Source organism: Emys orbicularis, chromosome 25 (assembly GCF_028017835.1).
Source record: "Emys orbicularis isolate rEmyOrb1 chromosome 25, rEmyOrb1.hap1, whole genome shotgun sequence".
In the NCBI taxonomy this organism is placed as follows: Eukaryota; Metazoa; Chordata; order Testudines; family Emydidae; genus Emys; species Emys orbicularis.
This window is the reverse complement of record NC_088707.1, coordinates 12,587,751-12,608,792: the sequence shown is the minus strand read 5'-3', so window position 1 is coordinate 12,608,792 and position 21,042 is coordinate 12,587,751. Positions and strand designations below refer to the sequence as shown.

General features: G+C 56.1%; 1 protein-coding gene across 1 annotated transcript in view; it reads left to right on the top strand.

The window, feature by feature from the left end:
- LOC135894709 (alpha-2-macroglobulin-like protein 1) overlaps positions 1 to 21,042 on the top strand; it is a 47,740-nt gene that overhangs the window by 8,573 nt on the left and 18,125 nt on the right. Inside the window, exons 10-21 of the mRNA XM_065422847.1 lie at positions 939 to 1,048; positions 6,554 to 6,718; positions 7,437 to 7,667; positions 9,188 to 9,251; positions 9,395 to 9,540; positions 11,920 to 12,069; positions 12,824 to 13,042; positions 16,514 to 16,637; positions 17,796 to 17,925; positions 18,634 to 18,859; positions 19,105 to 19,231; positions 20,655 to 20,776. Coding sequence (XP_065278919.1) covers positions 939 to 1,048; positions 6,554 to 6,718; positions 7,437 to 7,667; positions 9,188 to 9,251; positions 9,395 to 9,540; positions 11,920 to 12,069; positions 12,824 to 13,042; positions 16,514 to 16,637; positions 17,796 to 17,925; positions 18,634 to 18,859; positions 19,105 to 19,231; positions 20,655 to 20,776 — 1,814 coding nt within the window. The remainder of the gene's footprint in view (positions 1 to 938; positions 1,049 to 6,553; positions 6,719 to 7,436; positions 7,668 to 9,187; positions 9,252 to 9,394; positions 9,541 to 11,919; positions 12,070 to 12,823; positions 13,043 to 16,513; positions 16,638 to 17,795; positions 17,926 to 18,633; positions 18,860 to 19,104; positions 19,232 to 20,654; positions 20,777 to 21,042) is intronic.

Sequence of the window (21,042 nt, the reverse complement as noted above, 5' to 3'; positions counted from 1 at the left end):
AAATCAAGCACACATGCACACCCCCAGCCTGGCAGCCCCCAGCACTGAACCCCCAGGGGCAGAGGGGTCTCACTTGCACGTATGGTCATGTCATTCGTAGCCCAGCTGCTTTAGAGACAGGCCCAGAGGTAGCGTTGGGGGGTTGGATCTGAGGTTCTGGTTCAGCCCATCACTGGGATCGATTCCTCATGAGGAGCTCAGACCTGGGCACGTTCACGCAAAGACTAAACACCCTCCCGCGAGTGGCCTCTGGCTGTGGACTGAGCTGGCAGAGCGGAGTGAAGGCCCAGCCTGTGTCGCTGGGCCCTGAGTCACGGCCTCAGTGACGTTAGCGCTTAGCGTTCAAAACTGCAAGTGCTAATCGCTTAGCAACGAACCCAGATAACTCCACATTTAACCCAGAAGAATCCTGATTTCCAGAGCAGCCGACACCCGTTTGGCTGAAAACTGTACTTGTGGGGTGGCTACAACGTTACCCTCGGGTGCTGACATCAGCGATGGTGAAGTGGCTGGAGGAGAGCGGGTCCAGAATGGCAACGGGTCACTGGGCACTTCTGAAAACAGCCCTTTCTGGGGGCAGGCCCTGTGCCGAGAGGCCTGTGTGCTGGGTCAGCTCTGGGACCGTTCAGTAACGAGCTCTCTGCTGCGGAAAGGGCCACAGAACCAGGAGACCCTGCTGGCAAATGTCAAGTGGCTGGTTTGGGATTAAGCCCCAGGGGAAGGTGGATCTAAATTTTCTAGTTTCCAGACCCCAGGAAAATCCTTCTCTGACCCCAGCCGAACCTCCCAAATTCTCCCCCGAATCACACCCTCCAGTCCATAGTGAGAGGGGGTAGAAATGGCTGCACGGATTGTTATGGAGAGAAATCTGGGACGTAGCCTGAACTCTGGTGTCACTCCCGGCACCTTCCTCCTATCGTCCCTGCCTCTCTTGCTAGGGGTGGAGCTCAGCGGGACCAAGAGCTGCAAGATCGTGTCTAAAATCCCTATAGTGACCTTTGAGGACGCTGACGATATCTACAAGGCTGGAATCCCCTACACTGGCAAGGTAACAGGATTACCAGTGTGACAGAGTGGGATATGTCTGTACCACACTGTAACCTCCATTGATGTTGACTTCTTGCCAGATGTGCTGCACTTCTGGTGCTCATGTGCCCCATGCACTGGAGATCGGATGCATTAGCTGCGCTCCAAGTCCTCAAGCCCCCTCTTACCGAGGGCACAATGGGGGTTGAGCAACCAGCCAACCCTCAGTTCCTTCTCACAGCCTCTGGCTGAGAGACAGAGCCAGCAGCAGTGTCCGGTCTCCTGCTCCGCTGAAGTTTTTCTCTTTACGTTTTGTAAATAGTCATTTTCATAGTTAATAATTGGTACTGGAGATAGTGGTTTAGTTAGTTTAGCTAAACTGTCCTGTTGTAGGGAGGATTTCAGTCGTAGACTCCCTCTCCTCGGAGCAAAGAATGTCGGCCATACGTACGGGGTGGGGGAGTCTAGCCTGGGAAGCAGGGACTCTGGAAAACACTTGGGGGTCGTGGTGGATAATCAGCTGAACATGAGCTCCCAGTGTGACGCTGTGGCCAAAAGCGCTAATGCGATTCTGGGATGTATAAACAGGGGATTCTCGAGTCGGATACTCTGTATTTGGCAGGGGTGCAACTGATGCTGGAACCCCGTGTCCAGTTCCGGTGCCCACAATTCAACAAGGATATTGATAAATTGAAGAGGGTTCAGAGAAGAGCCCCAAGAATGGTGAAAGGATTAGACAAGATGCCTTATAGTGATAGACTCAAAGAGCTCGATCTATTTAGTTTAAGAAAGAGAAGGTTAAAGGGTGACTTGATTACAGTTTGTAAATATCGGGGAACAAATATCTAGTCTAGCAGAGAAAGGCCGAACACGATCCAACGGCTAGAAGTTGAAGCTAGACAAATTGAAACTGGAAATAAATTGTAAATTTTTTATAATGAGGATAATTAACCAACACTTTACCGAGGTTCGTGGTGGATTCTCCATCCCTGACAATGTGTAAATGATGATAGGATGTTCTTCTAACAGGTCGGCTCTGGGCGTTATTTTGGGGCAGGTCTCTGGCCCGTGCTATGCAGGAGGTCAGACTGGATGATCACAATGGTCCCTTCAGGCCTTGGAGTCTATGAATCCTGTTACGGGCGGGGTGGGGCTCTGAGGTGAGCAGTTCCTGTATTCTCCAGGTACAGGGGGGTTTAGTCCCCAGGATTTAAATTATGTCCCTCATGTGGGTCTGCCATGCCCGGAACGACAGACACTCTAAGTGTCTGTACGGTCTGGGTTCGCAGACATGCATTAGAGAGCAGTGCAGGGACCTCAGAGCCCTCCCCAAACGGGCTGTGAAATCCAGGGAGACTAGACTGAAGGGATTTCTCCTGGAGAAGTCTAGGAGGCCAGGCTCAGTCCCTGAAGAGATGCAGGGTCCTCCTAGGAACGATCACCCTTGGGTAAAAAGTACCCTGGCAGCCATCTCTTCCGCCTCTAAGGCTGTGCCTGCCCCGGTTAGCGACCTCAAGTGTGATGGACGCCATCCTGCCAAGGAGCACGGAAGTAGATCTCCTCCTCAGGTGCCTGCTACGTCACCTCTTTCTGTGTCACTTGAGAAGGGCAGCTCGAGGCCAATCCCTGGTCCCTCTGGCGCCCAGAGAGAAGGAGTCCTGAGTCCTTGGTTCTGGTGCTAGCTCATCCCTTGGTGCCCAGAGAGGATTTCACTTGGTGGTGGCCTCTCAGCACCACTGCTTGCGGCACAGTCATTGCTTTTGGCACCACTGTTTGCCGCACCGACGCATCACCCCTGGAGCTCTCGCCTTCGTTGCACCAGGTGCCGCTCTCCTCAATTCCTCTGCTTCCCGCACCTGTGGCACGGACGTCCCATTTCCTGCACTCAGCATCCATTGCACGGGTCCTTCCGTGCTGCTGCTGACAGTGCTGGATCTCGTTTCACATCCCGCACCAACAGGCACAGTACCAGGTGATTGGACCGTTTCTGAACTCCCAGATGCCCCTTTGTTGGGTCCTTGAGGAGCAATAGGGGAGATTTTAAAGGCCCCAGTAAGAAAAGCCATGTCTAGCAGTCAGGGTTACTGGCCTAGGGGGGAAGCAGTAGACTCAGTATATCCTGTTTGTAGTAAGGCTTTTGACATCCTCATAAGCAAACTAGGGAAATGTGGTCTACGTCGGGGTCTCAACCTTTTCCTTTCTGAGCCCCACCCACCCCCACATCGTGTAAAAACTCCACATCACACCTCTACCACAGCAACTGGTTTTCTGCATATAAAAGTCAGGGCCAGCGTGAAGGGGTAGGAAGCAGGGCAATTGCCCCATGTGGTGGGGCTTCAGCCCTCTGCCCTGGGCCCCAGCATATCTAACACTGGCCCCGCATGGTGGACCCCCTGAAACCTGCTCGTGGCCCCCCAGGAGGCCGTGGCCCCCTGGTTGAAAATCACTGGTCTAAATGAAATTACTGTAAGGTTGGTGCACTACTGTTTGAAAACCCCATACTCAAGGGGTTGTTGTCAGTAGTTTGCTGCACTCTGGGAAGACGTGTCTAGTGTGTCTTATTCTATTCCTAGTGTGGTCCTACAGGGGTCAGTCCTGGGTCCGGTACTACTCAGTATTGTCATTAAAAATTTGGATAATGGAATGGAGAGTGTGCTTCTAAAATGTGTGGATGACACCAGGCAGAGAGGGGTTACTAGCACTTTGGAGGACAGGATTAGAATTGGTCTGAAATCAACAAGATGAAATTAATTAAAGCGCCGTGTGAGGAACTACACTTAGGCCTGGTCTACACTAGGGGCGGGGATCGGTCTAAGGTACGCAACTTCAGCTACGAGAATAGCGTAGCTGAAGTCGACGTATCTTAGATCGACTTACCTCACGTCCTCACTGCGCGGGATCGACGGCCGCGGCTTCCCCATCGACTCCGCTTCCGCCTCTCGCCCTGGTGGAGTTCCGGAGTCAACAGGGAGCGCGTTCGGTGATCAATTTATCGTGTCTATTTGAGACATGATAAATCAATCCCTGATAGATACATCGCTACCCGCCGATCCGGCAGGCAGTGTGGATGTATCCTTAGGAAGGAGAAATCAAATGAACAACTACCAAAATGAGGAACACCTGGCCAGGTGATAGTGCTGCTGGAAAGGATCTGGGAGTAATAGCCCCCGGTCCTCGGAGCGTTCCCTGTAGTGTCCGGCCCCTTCTCCAATGGGCACTCACAGAATTACCAGACCTGCTGCTCCCAAAGGACCAGTGCACCACATCTTACTAAGCAACAGAGGGTCCTGTGGCACCTTTAAGACTAACAGAAGTATTGGGAGCATAAGCTTTCGTGGGTAAGAACCTCACTTCTTCAGATGCAAGTAATGGAAATCTCCAGAGGCAGGTATAAATCAGTATGGAGATAACGAGGTTATTTCAATCAGGGAGGGTGAGGTGCTCTGCTAGCAGTAGAGGTGTGAACACCAAGGGAGGAGAAACTGCTTCTGTAGTTGGATAGCCATTCACAGTCTTTGTTTAATCCTGATCTGATGGTGTCAAATTTGCAAATGAACTGGAGCTCAGCAGTTTCTCTTTGGAGTCTGGTCCTGAAGTTTTTTTGCTGTAAGATGGCTACCTTAACATCTGCTATTGTGTGGCCAGGGAGGTTGAAGTGTTCTCCTACAGGTTTTTGTATATTGCCATTCCTGATATCTGACTTGTGTCCATTTATCCTCTTGCATAGTGACTGTCCAGTTTGGCCAATGTACATAGCAGAGGGGCATTGCTGGCACATGATGGCATATATAACATTGGTGGACGTGTAGGTGAATGAGCCGGTGATGTTGTAGCTAATCTGGTTAGGTCCTGTGATGGTGTTGCTGGTGTAGATATGTGGGCAGAGTTGGCATCGAGGTTTGTTGCATGGGTTGGTTCCTGAGTTAGAGTTGTTATGGTGCGGTGCGTGGTTGCTGGTGAGAATATGCTTAAGGTTGGCGGGTTGTCTGTGGGCGAGGACTGGCCTGCCTCCCAAGGTCTGTGAAAGTGAGGGATCATTGTCCAGGATGGGTTGTAGATCACTGATGATGCGTTGGAGAGGTTTAAGCTGAGGACTGTAGGTGATGGCCAGTGGAGTTCTGTTGGTTTCTTTTTGGGGCCTGTCTTGTAGCAGGAGGCTTCTGGGTACACGTCTGGCTCTGTTGATTTGTTTCTTTATTTCCTTGTGTGGGTATCGTAGTTTTGAGAATGCTTGGTGAAGATCTTGTAGGTGTTGGTCTCTGTCTGAAAGGTGCCACAGGACCCTCTGTTGCTTTTTACAGATTCAGACTAACACGGCTACCCCTCTGATACTTGACACATCTTACTAGTTATATCTTAGATCCCAGCTCCCAAGGGAGGCATGCAGGGTGCAGGCACAACCAATGGACACTGGTGGCTAATGCATTCAGATCTCTGGTGCATGGGGCATATGCACACCAGAAGTGGAGCACATATAGACACCACATCTCAAAGAACTCTAGTTACTAACAGGCAAGTACCTTCCCATTGTATGATGTGCCGTGCACACGCCTAAATTTACCCAAGGCAGATTATCATATTGCATTCTCGACAGGTGCCCAGCCTAGAAAAGGTGCGTGATACTTTGTTGAAGGACTGTCATGGAGTAGATCTCAAGATGGCAATCTAGCACCATCAGTTTTGATTGTCTCTCAACTACTGGCCCACCCCCACAGAACAATGTTATTTCTACACAAGGGCCCGCAGGTGGGGTGAACACGTCTGGGGGAGGGGGAAGGAGTTTTCCAGCTGAGCACATGGCAGAAGGGTCTAGAGAGGCTCTACTTAAGAAGGGGCGCTGCTCTGTGCGGCCGTGCCGACCATCACCACATGCCAGAAGAACTGGCTGGAGACAGACAAGGTGGGAGGGATTCTGCCCAGCCTGAACTGTTGACAAACCCCAGAGTCAGAGGCAGGGTGAGATCAGACTAGAGAAGGGTGCTCATCAGGACATTTGTTCTCTGGCAAAGATCTGTAACTTTTGAGCCGTCTAAGTGACTGTGGTTTAGAAATTCCTTTGTTAAGCCCGAGTTCCTTGCTTGCCTATCACATTGTCCCTAAGGGGTTAATCTTAAAGCCCAGCGTGGCCAAAGCCCAGATGGGACTCAGAGGGAATGTGTGTAAGCAAAGCAACGAGGCTGGGAGATCTCAGGTCCTGGTTTCAGGGCCTGGGGGTGGCTGGATTGTAGAGTCCCACATCCCAAGGGAGGGCTCAGTCAAGGGGTCGGACAACCTGTTACCCCTCAGTGCTCACCCCAGAATCCCCAGCTATTCCCGTCCTGCCCCAACTTCTTCCCAGATCTGCTAATGCCCCTCAGTCCTCACCCCCAACATCCCTTCCCAGCCCTGGGCTTTCCCAGTGCATCTCAGAGCTGGATTGCATTGTCCCTTTCTGCTCCCAGCCAGCTCTTTAGCCCCTAGTGGGCAACACTCTCCCAGGAGTCTGCTCCCTTGAGTGGTGCATCTCCCCATTTCTCTCCTGTCTCAGATGCTCCTGGAGACAGCAGATGGCTCTGTGCTGAAGAATGAGAAGCTGCAGCTCTTTGTTAGCTATGGGGATAAGAATAAGAACCAAACTTTCCTGACGGATGAGTCTGGCAGAGCCTCCTTCGAGCTGGACACCTCCGGCTGGACCGGGACGGTCACTCTGAGGGTAAGCAATGGGCCTCCAAGCTCCAGTGGGGCCCGTGCTCTTCAGCCTCTGTTATTGTGTCTGTGATTGTTGATGGGGGGAGGGATAGCTCAGTGGTTTGAGCATTGGCCTGCTAAACCCAGGGTTGTGAGTTCAATCCTTGAGGGGGCCACTTAGGGATCTGGGGCAAAATCAGTACTTGGTCCTGCTAGTGAAGGCAGGGGGCTGGACTCGATGACCTTTCAAGGTCCCTTCCAGTTCTAGGAGATGGGATATCTCCATTAATTGATGTTTATTACGGTGGTGCCTAAGGAGCAGCCAGGATCGGGGCCCCATGGTGCTGGGTGCTGCACACACTCAGCGTAGCAAACGGCCCTGCCCGAAGTGCCTGCAGGCTGAATAGCCAGGACAGATTGGGAGGTGAGGGGAGGTGCAGAACCCACCAGCAGAGCCATCAATGGGGTGACGCAAATGGCATCTTAGTGCCGCCACTTCTCTTCTCATTAATATTTGGGGTGGGGTTTAGTTAGGAAGGTCGCCCCCTTCGGGCAGCTCAGGTCAGGGGCTGCCCCATTCGAACCGCTGGGGTTTTCCATGTCACTCTTTGGGACGCAGGGCGAGGGGCCATGGGGGTGAGCTCAGTCGGCAGCATCAGAGCCTGGCCTGCCCCGGCTGCATCCCTGTCCTGTGCTGGGTGCTCTGCACCCCGGCGAGCCCCATCGCTCTCTCTATCCCCCAGGGGCACTACAAGCAGGTGAACAACAGCGCTGAGCATGACAGAGTCTATCCCAGTTACCCAGATGCCGATCTTCACCTGACGCCCTTCTACTCCAAGAGCCAGAGTTTCCTGAAGATCCGCTCGCTGGGAGGGGTGCTGCCCTGCGACCAGGCCCAGCAGCTCCAGGTGGATTACGTCATTGCTAGGGAGGCCCTGGGGAACGGGTCCAGGAGCCTGGATTTCATCTTCCTGGTGAGCCCGTCCTGGGAGACTAAAGCGTGTGTGTGTGTGTGTGTGTGTGTGTGTGAGAGAGAGAGAGAGAGAGAGAGAGTAGGAGGTGTGGAATCAGCGCTGTGACCCCACAGCAGAGCAGTGGAGAATCGAACGGTTCCTTTGAATTACCAGGGTGGGGCTAGATCAGGACGGGGCTTTTCCCCTTTCCCCACTAGGGGCTCTGGTTCCAATCTGGCCCCAGAGCAGGGGCTGGCTGGCCTGGGGGTCTGGGGAATGGGATACCTGCCTGAAGCTCTTTCTTGCACCCCCACCTCTGCTGGCTCAGTCCATGGGGAGGAGAGGTCACACCCTGCCCTGACTCCAGACTGCGTGGCCATCCCCACGTCAGGGAGTTTGTCAGCCCCCTGTACAGCATCAGATTGTGACCCAGTGTGCCTGGGGCAGCCCTCACTGGAAATGTCAAGGTCAGGGCAGGCTGCAAACAAAAGAACAGATTCTCCCAAAACTGGTGGTTCACACTGAAGTTCGACTCACCAACCAATCGCAAACTGGTCCTGATCCCTGACGCTGGTTATCAAGAAGCTAAAAAAGAAATCACACAGCCCCTTTTACTGCATTCCAGTTCTCTGGCTCCCAATCAGCACCTAGGTCCAGTGCAGTGAGAAGTCATTTAAAACCTCTGCTCACTATACAAAATGTTCTTCTGACCCCAAAGGGTCAGCCATGTCACCAGGCCAATATTAGTTTGGATCTTACCCAAAATACTATGCTGGCAGCCAGTCCTTCAGTGTCTGAAATGAAAGGTTTGTTATAAGGAAAAAAGAAAGAACAAGAAGAGAGTTGTTAAATGGTAAAACAATCACATAGAAACAGAGACTTCAAAGTCCATATATCAGGTTCTGAGCAGTATTGGTGAGTTTGCTGGCTTGAAAGTCCCTCTGGAACAGATCCACTGCTTGGATGGGTCATTCAGTCCTTTGTTCAGAGCTTCGTTTGTAGAAAAGTTACTCCAGAGGTAAGAAGCAGGAATGGAGACAAAATGGAGAAGATGCAGCTGCCCTTTATATTCCTTTTGCCATGCGGCTGGTACTTCCTTTGTCCCAAACACAAGCTGCACAGCACATGGCAAGGAAAAGCCTTAGAGTTCTCTGTCCACCAGCCTGCCCCTACATGCCTTGCTGGCTCATAAGCTGTATCTCCTTTCAATGGGTTCACTGTCGGGCTATGACCCGTGATGGGCCATCGAACAGGCTCGGCAGTGCTGATGCCAATCTGTCTGGGGGTGTCACCCAGAACCACAGCCTGAGTTTTGAAATACAGATGTACCACACAGACCTAGCACAATACAAATGTGATACAAACATATAAACAAGATCCTCATACTTGGCAAATCGCACCATTTCCACAGACACCTTCCATGGCATATCTGGTCAGATTCCCTGCAATTTTCTAATGTTGGTATCAACAATACCATAAAGTGTCTCCCAGATTCCACACAGCATCACACAGCTCAGTGACTCCCGTCTCCTCCTCTGCAGGTCGTGGCCAAGGGAGCCATTGTCAGGATCCTCCACAAGGGGCTGAACCTCAGGGAGGGGGCTGGTAAGTGGCAGGGGAGGGGTCTGTGCATATAAGGGGCACTCAGGGGCAACTGGGGATTGAGACCCCTGAGCAGGTGCTGGGTTGGGGGAGGGGGCTCTGCTGGCTGGTCCTGACTTCCCCTGGGTGTTTCCCACCGTCCCTAGGGCTGAAGGGCTCCTTCTCCGTGGAGCTGCCCGTCGGCGCTGACCTGGCGCCTGCTGCCAAGGTGCTGGGTTACACGGTGCTGCCCGATGGTGAGATGGCTGCCGACCGCGCCCGGCTGCATGTGGCCAAGTGCCTCCCGAACAAGGTGAGCCTGGGGCTCAGGGCGGAGGGGCCTTGGCGGTGGGAGAATTGCTCCCGGCCCCATAACAGGAGCCCTGAGCAGAGGTATCGCTGGGTACCCTTGGCCCTTCCCTTCCCCGGCCTTACAGCCGCGCTAGGGTCGTTGCATTAGTGCCAGCTCTGGTGAATTGATCAGTAGCCATTTCGTCCCCCCCTGCAGGCGTTCCTGCGGTGACAGGAAGAGCTCCGGCCCCCACACAATGTAGGAGCAGGTGCCTGCCCTCCCATTCCACTCTCCCTGGCCCCAGCAAGTACCTCCTAACCCCAAACACTTCCTGCCTCCCCAGCCCACCCTGCTTCCCCCGCGGGCTCAGCCTCTCACTCCGGGCCCAGCATGTACCTGCTGCCTGCCTGCCCCACCCCTCGCCCTCCCTGTACCCAGCTCCCCAGAGCTCCTGCTTCTCCCATCCCTCCCACCCCACTGACCAGGTCCAGGCAGCTACCTGAGACCCGTCCCCTCCCCGTCCCACTCTGGGCTCCCCGGCAGGTTCCTGCTGCCCTGAGCCCTCCCCACTCCCCAGTCTCTGCAGCTACTTGCTCCCCCACCCCCCAGAACTTCTGCCACCTCAACCCTACCCACTGCCCATCCTCCAACCCGCGCCTGCCCCTGCTCACCCTGGGAGATTCCTGGGGCGGGGGGCAGGATATGATGGTCTGAGCCCCCTTCCCCTCTGGAGGCTTGCGAGGGTGGCCAGCTGTCCATAATTCTTTAGAGGGCTTCTAAGGGGCTACTGCCACTCCAGTCGACTGGGGCACAAGTGTCATGAGAGGAGGGGCCCCTCCCTTCCTCTGGGCCGGCAGTTGGCTCCCACTCTTACCCAGCTGAGCAATAGAAACTCTCCCCCATGAAGGCTGGGGCTCCCCTCTCTGTCACTGAGAAAAAGCTTTCACCAGGGACCAGCCGTCAACCCCCTCCCCACTGCACATAGGGGTCAGTTGGGGGGAAGGCCCTTCCCCCCTGGGAGTAGGGAGGTAAAGATACAGAATTCCTCCTCTACCTCTCCCCTCCATTTTGTGGGGTCTGGCTGAGTCCTTCTGCTCCCCGCCACTTCACCCTGTTGTACTTAAAGTGGAGGTAAAGATACAAAATTCCTCCTCTACCTCTCCCCTTCATCTTGTGGGGTCTGGCTGAGTCCTTCTGCTCCCCGCCACTTCACCCTGTTGTACTTAAAGTACTGCACAGGATCTTTTCAGGGGGAATGAGGCCAAGCGCCACATTTATTGGTAATACATGTATTAATCAAAACTGTATCATATGCATATGATATATATTACACTTATGCACTTACACACACACACAAGCACAGTCCGTCTTGTTGTTGTTACCAATTAGTTGCTCCCCTTAACTTCACTGGCCAGGTGAGTTAGATGGGGGAGGGGTGGAGCCAGGCTTCTGTCGATCTGGATCGATGCTCCCATGTTGACAAGACGAGACCCAGGGTCCTCCGCAAGACACCTCACATTTATAGCAGCTTCCCTCTCACACAAATCTATACCAGATTCAAAATCTGTGTCTGTGTCTGTTGGTCCTTTGTGCTACTTTCTTCTGAGTGTTGTCCCAGTACTGTTCAAAGAGGGTGTTTTCAAAAGAAGGTGCTTGCTTCTAACCCCCGAGGCCGTCAATATGTCTGTTCTTCTTTAGTGAGCCCACGCCTTCCTTATTCACACCTCATTCATTCAACAGGGCAATTGATTAAAAGGGGGCGGGGGAGAGATCTTATTCTATTCCTAGCAAAAAGACATTTTTTTAACATTATACCAAGGCTCAATACAAAGTTTTCTATATAAAGATCTGATACAAAGTTGTATGAAAATAGAGGCATAATACAAGTCATATGAAAGTTATGTGAAGATGCTTAATGCAGAGATTTATCTACAACTGGGGGTAAGTGTGACCCGTCTGCCCCCCGGCCCAGGGAGGCAGGGCACTGTTACCCGGAGGCATTTCAATGCCCCCCTTTGCAATGGCGTCTGTCCCCCCCGCAACTGGCATCTGCTTGGTATTGGCCTCATCGCTCAGCCTTCAGCTCATGAGTTTTATCTGGTGGGGCTGGTGATCCTGTCGTATCCGTACCCCCCTGCACCTCCTATCTCCCCCCTCCCCCCCTCGGGTGTCTATGAATAACTGCAGCTCCCTGAGCCGTTCCACGGGGGCATTGAATGAGCCTGGGCTGACTCAACCCCCCCACCCCCAGCACGGACTCCCAAAGCCCCAACCCTTCAGCCAGCGGGGCCTGGGGCCAGAGTGACACTCGGTGCCTGCCCCCACCCCTGCCCAGGCCTGTCTCCTCCTGCCCCTGGGGGTCTCTCTCCCCCTCCCCTGTGACGCGCTGTGCCTCGCCAGGTGAAGCTGGCCTTCTCGCAGGACCGGGCCCTGCCGGGCTCAGAGCTCCAGCTGCGGGTGCAGGCTGCCCCCGGGTCTCTGTGCGCCGTCCGCGCCGTGGATCAGAGCGTGCTGCTCATGAAGCCCGAGGCCGAGCTCAGCGTCGACACGGTGAGTCCAGAGCCGGTCGCCCGGCCCCTCCCCCGATGAGTCCTCCCCCCTCGCAGGGAGGGGCAATGCACGGCCGCTGGGGGACACCCCTCGAGGCCACCTCTCCCCGGTCTGGGGGCTGCTCCCATGGGACTTGACACCCCCTAACTTTGAGGGGTCCCCGCTTGCCTTGCCCATTCTCCCATCAGCCCTTGCAGTGCCCCCCTCCCGGCACCCCCTCCCCCCGGCTCCAGCTGGGAACATGGAGGTCGGAGCTGGGATAATGGCTGGGGTAACCGGAGCTCGCTCTCCAGGGCAGAGTTGGTCCCCAGGGGCAGGAGAATTCCCTGCCCCCCATGTACAGCAGGGGACAACTGGCCAGGTGCATTGTGGGAGTTTTCCCTGCCCAGGTGACGATACGGAATCGCACTCGGCCCATCGCTGGCGCCTGCCGTCCAGTGGCTCACGGGCTCTGCACACGGCGAGTGGAGCCTCCCAAGCCCCGTGGTGCAGCAGGAGACGGGACTCGATGGGCCAGTTGTTACCCCAAAAACCTCTCCTAGGGCTGGGGGGGGGAGGTGCAGGGACAGACGCCCATGTGATGGATGGGGCTGGGGGATGGGCAGGGTGAGGGGAAGTGTCCAGGCTAGAGATGAGGCTGGAGCGAAAGCAGAGGTTTGTGGGGTGATGTGTTAGTGAGAGGAGGGGCAGGAGCTGGCTCTGGGGTAGCTCGTGTCTTGGTTTCATGGCTGATGTTGTCTGTGTTTGTCTTTAGGTCTATAACCTGCTCCCCGATTTTCACCGAGGAGACTATCCCGATGCAGTGCGAGATCTTGAGTCATGTGATCCTCCTCCACACAACAGTAATTGGTTAATCAGTGCGGGTAGCGCCGGTGCGGTTCCATTTCTTCACTGCCGCGTTGGCAGGAGGAGGCGTCGCAGAGGGACTAGCAGCTGGACTCCCCCACTGCCTAATGTCTACAGCCTGTTTAAGGTAGGGTTGGGCCTGGCCAGGCCTCACACTCCTCTAGCCTGAAAGGACTAAACTGGCTCCGATGTGCCCAGAGCTGCTGGTAACCAGGGGCAACATCCCACCAAACGGTCCGGCTTGTTCCAATGAATCCCCAGGGATGCTCCTAGCAAACTCAGGCCTGGGATAAACCTCCCCAGCCACCTTCAGACACAGCCCAGACCCTGGGACAGATCCCCGGCGTATCTAGGGAGCAGGAATGCCCCATCCCGCCCCACTCCTGGGCACAGGGATATTACCTGCGGGGCTGGCAGCACCACCTCCAGTTACGGTTCTCTGGCATTTCCCGTCATAAGTTTTCATAGACTCATAGACTTTAAGGTCAGAAGGGACCATTATGATCATCTAGTCTGATCTCCTGCACAACGCAGGCCACAGAATCTCACCCACCCACTCCTGTAACAAACCCATGACCTATGTCTGAGTTAATGAGGTCCTCAAATCGTGGTTTAAAGACTTCAAGGTGCAGAGAATCCTCCAGCAAGTGACCCGTGCCCCCACGCTGCAGAGGAAGGTGAAACCCCCCCAGGGCCTCTGCCAATCTGCCCTGGAGGAAAATTCCTTCCCGACCCCAAATATGGCGATCAGCTAAACCCTGAGCATGTGGGCAAGACACACCAGCCAGACCCCCAGGAAAGAATTCTCTGTAGTAACTCAGATCCCACCCCATCTAACATCCCATCACAGACCATTGGGCATATTTACCGCTAATAGTCAGAGATCAATTAATTGCCAAAATTAGGCTATCCCATCATACCATCCCCTCCATAAACTTATCAAGCTTAGTCTTGAAGCCAGATATGTCTTTTCCACCACTACTCCCCATGGAAGGCTGTTCCAGAACTTCACTCCTCTGATGTTCTTGTAACTTTGTCAGACTGAAACGGTTGGGGCTGAAATTTCCCCAGCCAGGGGTCGGCCTCAGGCTGAACTTTCTGAGGCATTTCAGCTAACACAGCTCAGCAGTTGCTCAAAAGGGGAGATGGGGAAAAAACTCAGTTTTCCCATGATAAAATGAAGCTGTTTAATTGAGAAGCTCCCTCCCTCGGAGCAGAGACTTGACCCTTGATCTGGAGGTCACCCTGGGGTCAGGGAGGTGCCCTTTGCCTTTCCCATGACTTGAAGCCCCATTTGGCTGAATGGGAAGCCCCTGGGAATGGCAGGACTCACATGCCCAGCAGAGGTTTGGAGTTTGCAGCATTATTCTGCGAGGAATCCCTCTGCACCGCGCCTGCTCCATCCCCTCCTATGTGCCGGCTGGCCTGTGTGCGCCTTCGCCACAGAGCGACTGAGCCTGCTCCAGCCCGGGGCCACGGCGGCAGAGCAGGATTTTCCTGAAATGTCTCCTCCCGGCCAGCAGGACCTGCGGTGGCACTGGGTGTGGGAACGGAGCTCCTGGAGACGGTGCCTCTGGTGCTTCCAGTGCTCCCCTGCCGGTCCCAGGCAGCCTGGAGGAGGAAGAAGCCGCCTGAGTGAAATGTGCAGGGGGGATGGGTGCAGAAGGGGCAAGGAGGGGGTGGGGGGATGGGTGCGGAGGGTGATGGTGTCTTGGCCCACCAGAGGGAGGGATGGACGATGTCCTCCCAAAGCCCTCAGGGGCTGGGAGTCAGGAGACCGGGGCTCTGTCCCAGCTGGGGGCTGCTCTGAGTGCTGGCAGCCTCCCCAGGGCCTGGGAGCCCAGTCAGACGGCCATAGTGGAATGGGCCGGGACCCGCCCTCCCCCTGCCAGCACCCGTACAGTGAGCGTGCTGCCCATGGCACCCAGCACCGCGCGCACCGCGGCATCTAGGGGCTGCCCAGTGGTCAAGTCACTCCCCAGAACTGTCCCCCAGGCAGGTGGGGGCGTTGGGTTCTGGGCACCAGGGGACCAGACAGATGCTGCCACGGGGGGAGCTCGGGGAGCGCGGCCGGCCCTGTGGGTGGGTGCTGCACATTGCAGGGGGGGCGGCAGCTCTGCTCGGGCGGAGGTTGAGTGTCACTGGCTGTTTAAAGAGGAGTGTCGGAGTGCTCTGACATCCACAGCCTGGCCTGAGATGTGCTGTGCCTCATGGCAGGGCAGGGTGGGGCTAATGGGCCACATGTGGGGACATTTGAGGGGGGGCAAGATACAGCCCCCCCCTCATAAAAGGTGTTTACATGACCGCCCGGTTCTTATCATGCTGTTTGCCCTGATGGGGGGGGGTGGGCGACCTGAACGGAGGCCCCAGAGAGTGGGAGGCGAATGTGCAGCCAGGCTGGGGCTCCGTTGAGCCAGCGGGTTTGCAGGCAGTCTGGTGTCACAGTGACCGAGGGGCACCAGGGGACGTGTTGTGGCCCGTGAATCTCCGGGGTGCCCACGGGCTGTGAATTCAGGTCCCACCCGGGGCAGGTTTCGGAGGCTGTGGGTTGCGCCCGTTGCCTGCGCTCTGCAGAGGCTCCGTTTGGCAGTTTTGCCCGATACCGAAATCTGGGGTTGAGGGAGATGTTTTCAAGGGCTGTAAGAGCCACGTGCAGACGCTGCCATTCCTGCAGAGGGTTGCCAAGGAAATGAGCATCGAGCAGAGGGAAGGGCAAAGCCTCCAGCACCCGGTTAGGAGAATCCAAGCAGGCTCCTCAGAGCTGGACTGAGGCAGACTGGACCCTTCGAGGTTCACGTGCCCCTCTCGTCCTGTCGCAGGCACAGCTCTGTGTGATGGGATCCCCGGTACACCCTGGAACTGGGATACTGCTGTGCCCCCTTCACTCTCCAGCCTGGGCTGTCTCTCACAGTGCTTTGCTAGTAACAAGCAGCAAACCCCTCCAAGCACTGTGATCACTCAGCACAACCACATGTGGAGCCCCCCACCCAGCTAGATTGCGTGAATGCTCCCAGAGCCGCATACGAATCACACAGAGAAAGGCACCAGCCAATCTCCCAAGCCCCCTGCCTTGCACCCCGGAACTGTACCGTCTTGCCCTGGTCAGAAGCCTGGCCAGTGTAAGTTTATTACCCAGTCCGCCCCCCCTCGATGTGCAGAAGACACACACTAGCCTTTGTAGCCCTCAGCTGAGATTTCCCAAGACTTCAACCAAAACACCCTGTTTTCTGTAAAATATAACACAGATTTATTAACTACAGAAAGATCGATTTAAGTGATTATAAGTGGTAGGCACAAAAGGTCAGAGATCGTTATTAAAGAAAATAAAAGGTAAGTGCACAGTCTAAATCTTAAACCTTATTACTCCAGGCAGTATTTGGATCAAGCAGCTTTCTCACCCCACTAGAGGTTACAGTTCTTAACACACAGGCTTCCCCTTTTACGCCTGGGACCAGTCTCCTCAGTTGAAGTTTTTGTCCTCCCAGTGTTCTTGTTGTTTCCAGGGTAGGTGGGGGAGGAGTAAGGCCAAAGTATGATGCCACAGTCCCCTATTTTAGCAGCTCCGGATGCTTTTTCCTCTGTCTTCCTTCTCACCCAGGATGCGGCTTTGAAAATTCTCACCAACACCAACACCAAGGAGCCCTGTGAACATGAACACTTTTTAACAAGTTATGGTGTCCTAGCCTCGGCTGTCTGGCGGGGCCCCGCATTGTCCTCACCAGGTCAGTGGACTGGGCACTTCCATCCCTTTTGCTCAGCAATTCCAAATGCCCTCTCTGCCCTCTGAGGGGAGACAGCCCTGTGGGCTCATAGATCGGGCCTGGAACCTGGGTTCTGATCCTGGTTCTGACATTGCCCTTGGCACTTCCATTGTTCTCAATGGAGTGGGGGTGGGAGGGTTTCTCCAGTGTTCTCAGTGGGAGCTGGGCACACGTGATCATCTGACCCTTCCAATTCAGCTCTGCTCCTCCCCCTTCGGCTGGAGGCTCTTTGAGGCAGGGGCTGCAGCTGCCTGTGGAGGGACGGTGCCCGACCTCCTGCGGGCACCACCCCAATACACATGCTAATCACACTGTGCCACATGGTGGTGACTGTGGCATCGCCCAACTCCTTGCCTGTCTCTCAGTGACTCCAGCCCAGATACACTCGCTTTACACGGAGACTGATGGCTTTTCTAGCTCCAGCCCCATGCGCAGCCCTGGGATCTGAGAGTCAAGCTGGGTGTTATGGAGGTGATCACATGAGGTCCTGCAATGCCCACTCGTGCTCGGTGGTTGCGGTAGAAATGCACTGAGCCTCCCTAGGCCTCCATGTCCCAGCTGCTCAGTGTGGCTAATGATTTGACCTGCCTGGCTAGCGGCTCTTTGTGAAGGGCTCTGGGAGTGCAACTTATCATAGAATATCAGGGTTGGAAGGGACCTCAGGAGGTCATCTAGTCCAACCCCTGCTCAAAGCAGGACCAATCCCCAGACAGATTTTTGCCCCAGATCCCCCCCTCAAGGATTGAACTCACAACCCTGGGTTTAGCAGCCCAATGCTCAAACCACTGAGCTATCCCTCCCCACCAACATACCCTTAATGCTGCTCGGGGCAGTGCTGGGACTGAGCTCAGGACTCCCTGGCTCCTGCCCACGTGCTGAGTCCACCAGCGTGTGCTGCACGTAGGACACCCCCAGCCCGACACCTCCAGCCCCAGCCCTGCCAGCAGGGGTCAGTTCTCAGAGCTCCCGGGGGCCACGTGCAGTCCCCGAAATGTCCCCAAACATCGAGACTTTGCAGGTGGAAACACACGTGAATCATCATCTGGATTTGCCCCCAAACCAGGGTGGGGCTCCCTCAACCCCCCTTTGTATCTTTTCTTGGCATGATCCCTGGGGCAGCAAGTGTGGATAATGCAGCAGGGACCCCAGTGAGCAACGGCCAGCTAGCGCCAGAAGCTTGCACCCAGGAGGAGCCAGCGCCACGTGCGTACTTCACAGAGACGTGGCTGTGGGACCTGGTCCCTGTGGGGTGAGTGAGGAGCTGTCACAGACCGTCCCTGCGGAGCGACCTCCAGGCCAGACCCTCGAAAGCAGCAGCTCCCAGAGGCGGCGCACTGGCTGGGGGAGGGCTGGCTGCCTGCGTGGGGCTGGTTCCTGCGCCCTGTTGCCAGCGGAGAGGGGCCCAGCACAGCAACAGGGAATAATAAGCCCCCAGGGCTGTGGGATTCATCTCTTTACAGATGTAACGAACCCACAGAGTGGGGAGAGGGCTGGCAGCCCAGGCAGCACCGTGACCCTGCGTCTCGCTAGCAGAGCGGGGTTCACGCCAGCTCCTCCCCAGCCATTCCCTGGATCCCATTGAGTCGACAGAGGGTTTATCATCCTGACCCCATTGCCCTTCGTGGTGTTTTCATTCCCACACGGTGCCCGGGAGCACCAAGGCTGAGAACATGGGAGGGATTTGAATCCCCGGGAGGGGGGCATGGAGGGTGGCACATGGGGTAGAAGTGGGAGGGGCAGGGGATCCCGAGCAGGGTGGCGGAGGAGGGGACGAGAGGGGGGTACTGACAGCTCTTCCCCTCTCTGCTGTCTGAGATTGGCCTGTTTCTGTGCCACCGGCCCAGGGCCCCAGCCCAGCAGAGGGTCGGGCAGGGATGTCTCTGGTGGCCGGGCTCGTGGTCGCTTCCCAGGGGGCGGCCGCGTGTCTGACGCTCTGTTTGTGTCCATGCCGGCCCAGCGAGGAGGGCTCCAAGGACATCCCAGTCTCAGTGCCCGACACCATCACGGAATGGAAAGCTGGGATGTTCTGCACGGCGGAGGTGGGCTTTGGGCTCTCGCCCACAGCCACCTTCACGGCCGTCAAACCCTTCTTTGTGGAGCTGGCCTTGCCATACTCCGTGATCCGGGGAGAGACCTTCACCCTAAAGGCCACTGTCTTCAACTACCTGCGGCAGTGCATCAAGGTGAGTGCCGCCCGGGGCTGACCTGCTGGGTCTGCTGCAGCCGGTGACCTGGGGCTGGGGAGCTGGGCAGCGGCACAGGCCTGCGAGTGGCACCGGCAGTCACTGGCTGTGACCCTGTGACCACTGGGGTCAGCACATCACGGTGAGGGGGCCTGAGCCCCAGAGGGGCCACGTCTCGGCTGGAGCTGGCGCGTGTGAGCGCGTCCCCCACAGCCCTAAGGGAGCTCTCGTGTTGGGCCCCACAGGTGCGAGTGACGCTGGCGGAGTCTGTGCAGTTCCAGGTGCAGGTGGGCGAGGATGATGCCTACACCAGCTGCCTCTGTACAGACAAAGGGAAAACCTTCCAGTGGGACGTGACGGTGAGCAGCCTGGGTAAGGGGTGCTGGGGGCTCTGTGCCGGAGGGGAGGGGCAAGGAAGGGGTGGGGGGCTCTGCACAGTGGGGGGGGCAGTGAAGTGGTGCTGGAGCCTTTGCACTAAGGAGGCAGGTAGGGGTCTTTGGAGGCTCTGCGTGGGGGACAGACGGGTAAGGGGCATTGGAGGCTCTGTTCTGGGAGTGAGGAGGAGGGCTCGGTGCCAAGGGGAAGGGACGGGAAGAGCTGCGGGGAGGGGGGGCGAGGACACCCCAGCAGAAAAACCCCTTTCACGTTAACCCTTGTGCCAGGTGGAGCTGGCAGCAACAAGGGCCGGGTTCAATATCAGGGGCTTCCCCTTAACAGCGCAGCACAGAGCCTGCTCGGCCCCACTCACTGGCAACCCCTCCACTGCTGCTGTCTGCAGCTGGCTCCCAGCTGCCGCTGTCTCTCTGCCGCTGAGCCACTGCGCCATAGCAGGGCACAATCCAGACTAATGGGCAGCTCTGTCACCCCTGCCCTGCGCCCTTGGGTGCCTTCAGTAGCTCCCACCTGGGCCGCTCACACACAGCCCCAGCGTGCAAGCTGCACCCTGAGCATCTGTGTGTGACTGCAGCCTGCCTGCCACTCCCGGGTTACACTCTGGCTCTCGCCAGCCTGGGTTATACTGCAGGGTGACCCCAACATCCCCCAGTCCCAGATCTTCCTCCAGAACGGTCTGTCCTGTCTGCCCAGCCCTCTCCTGGCAATACAAGTTACATTACGGCCGATATTCCTTTACGAGAATACCATGCACTCGTCCTGTCACCCCACATGGAGTTTCTCAGACACTTGGATTTAAACACACTGGATTAGATAAAACAATCAAACATGTTCATTAACCACAAAGAGAGATTTTAAGTGAGTGCAAGGAATGGGGCATAACAGTCAGAAATGGTTACAAGACAAATAAAGAGAAGATGTTTACTATTACCTGCCTTAACAAACCACATCTGATTCAAGCACAGTTTGCCCCCGCTTGCTTCCAGCAGTCTCACTGACCGAGCCCTGTAGGTCAGGACCCCTCTGCCATGCTGCTGGCCGCTGCTGCTTCCTGCTGCGATGTCACGTTCTCAGGTTCCCCCCCTGAACGCAGCTGTCAGTGATTTCAGCGGGGAGGGGGGCAGGTTCAGGGTGGCCATTCGTCGTTCCCACACAAGGGCTAAGGGAGAAAAACCCATTACACTCCACTCATCACTTCCCTCCGTCCTTCCCTTCCCCCCTTTCCTTCTCTCTCTTTTCTCCCCCATTCTCTCACTCTCCATTTCCTCTGCTTTTCTCTGTCTTTTTCACCACCCACCCCCTCCCCCTTCCACTGTTCTCCCCCCTCAGACCCGGGCTCCTCTCTGCCTCGGGCAGGGGCATTGGGCTATCTAATGGGGGCGTCTCCCGCCTTGCTCTGCAGGGGAGGTGAACGTCACTGTGAGCACCGAGGCTCTGCGCACCGAGGAGCTGTGCGGCACAGAGCTGGCCATGGTGCCGGCCCAGGGGCGAGTGGACACCGTGATAAAGCCCCTGCTGGTCCAGGTCAGTGTCTGGTCGGGGCCTCTGGGCAGAGCGGAGGGAGATCCAGTGCCTGGGTCTCACCCCTGATGGCCGTGGGCCGAGTCTGCACTTGTGATTGTTCTTTGTCCTGCCACAGAAAATAATGTCCCAGCACCACGCCGTCCGCGTCCCGGACCCCGACCTGCACTGCCCCGTCACGCGGCCCCATCCCAGCGAGATCAGGGAGCTGGCAGAAGAGTCCTGGGGCAGACAGAGATGGGGGTTAGCCCCCAGGGATGTGGCTGAGT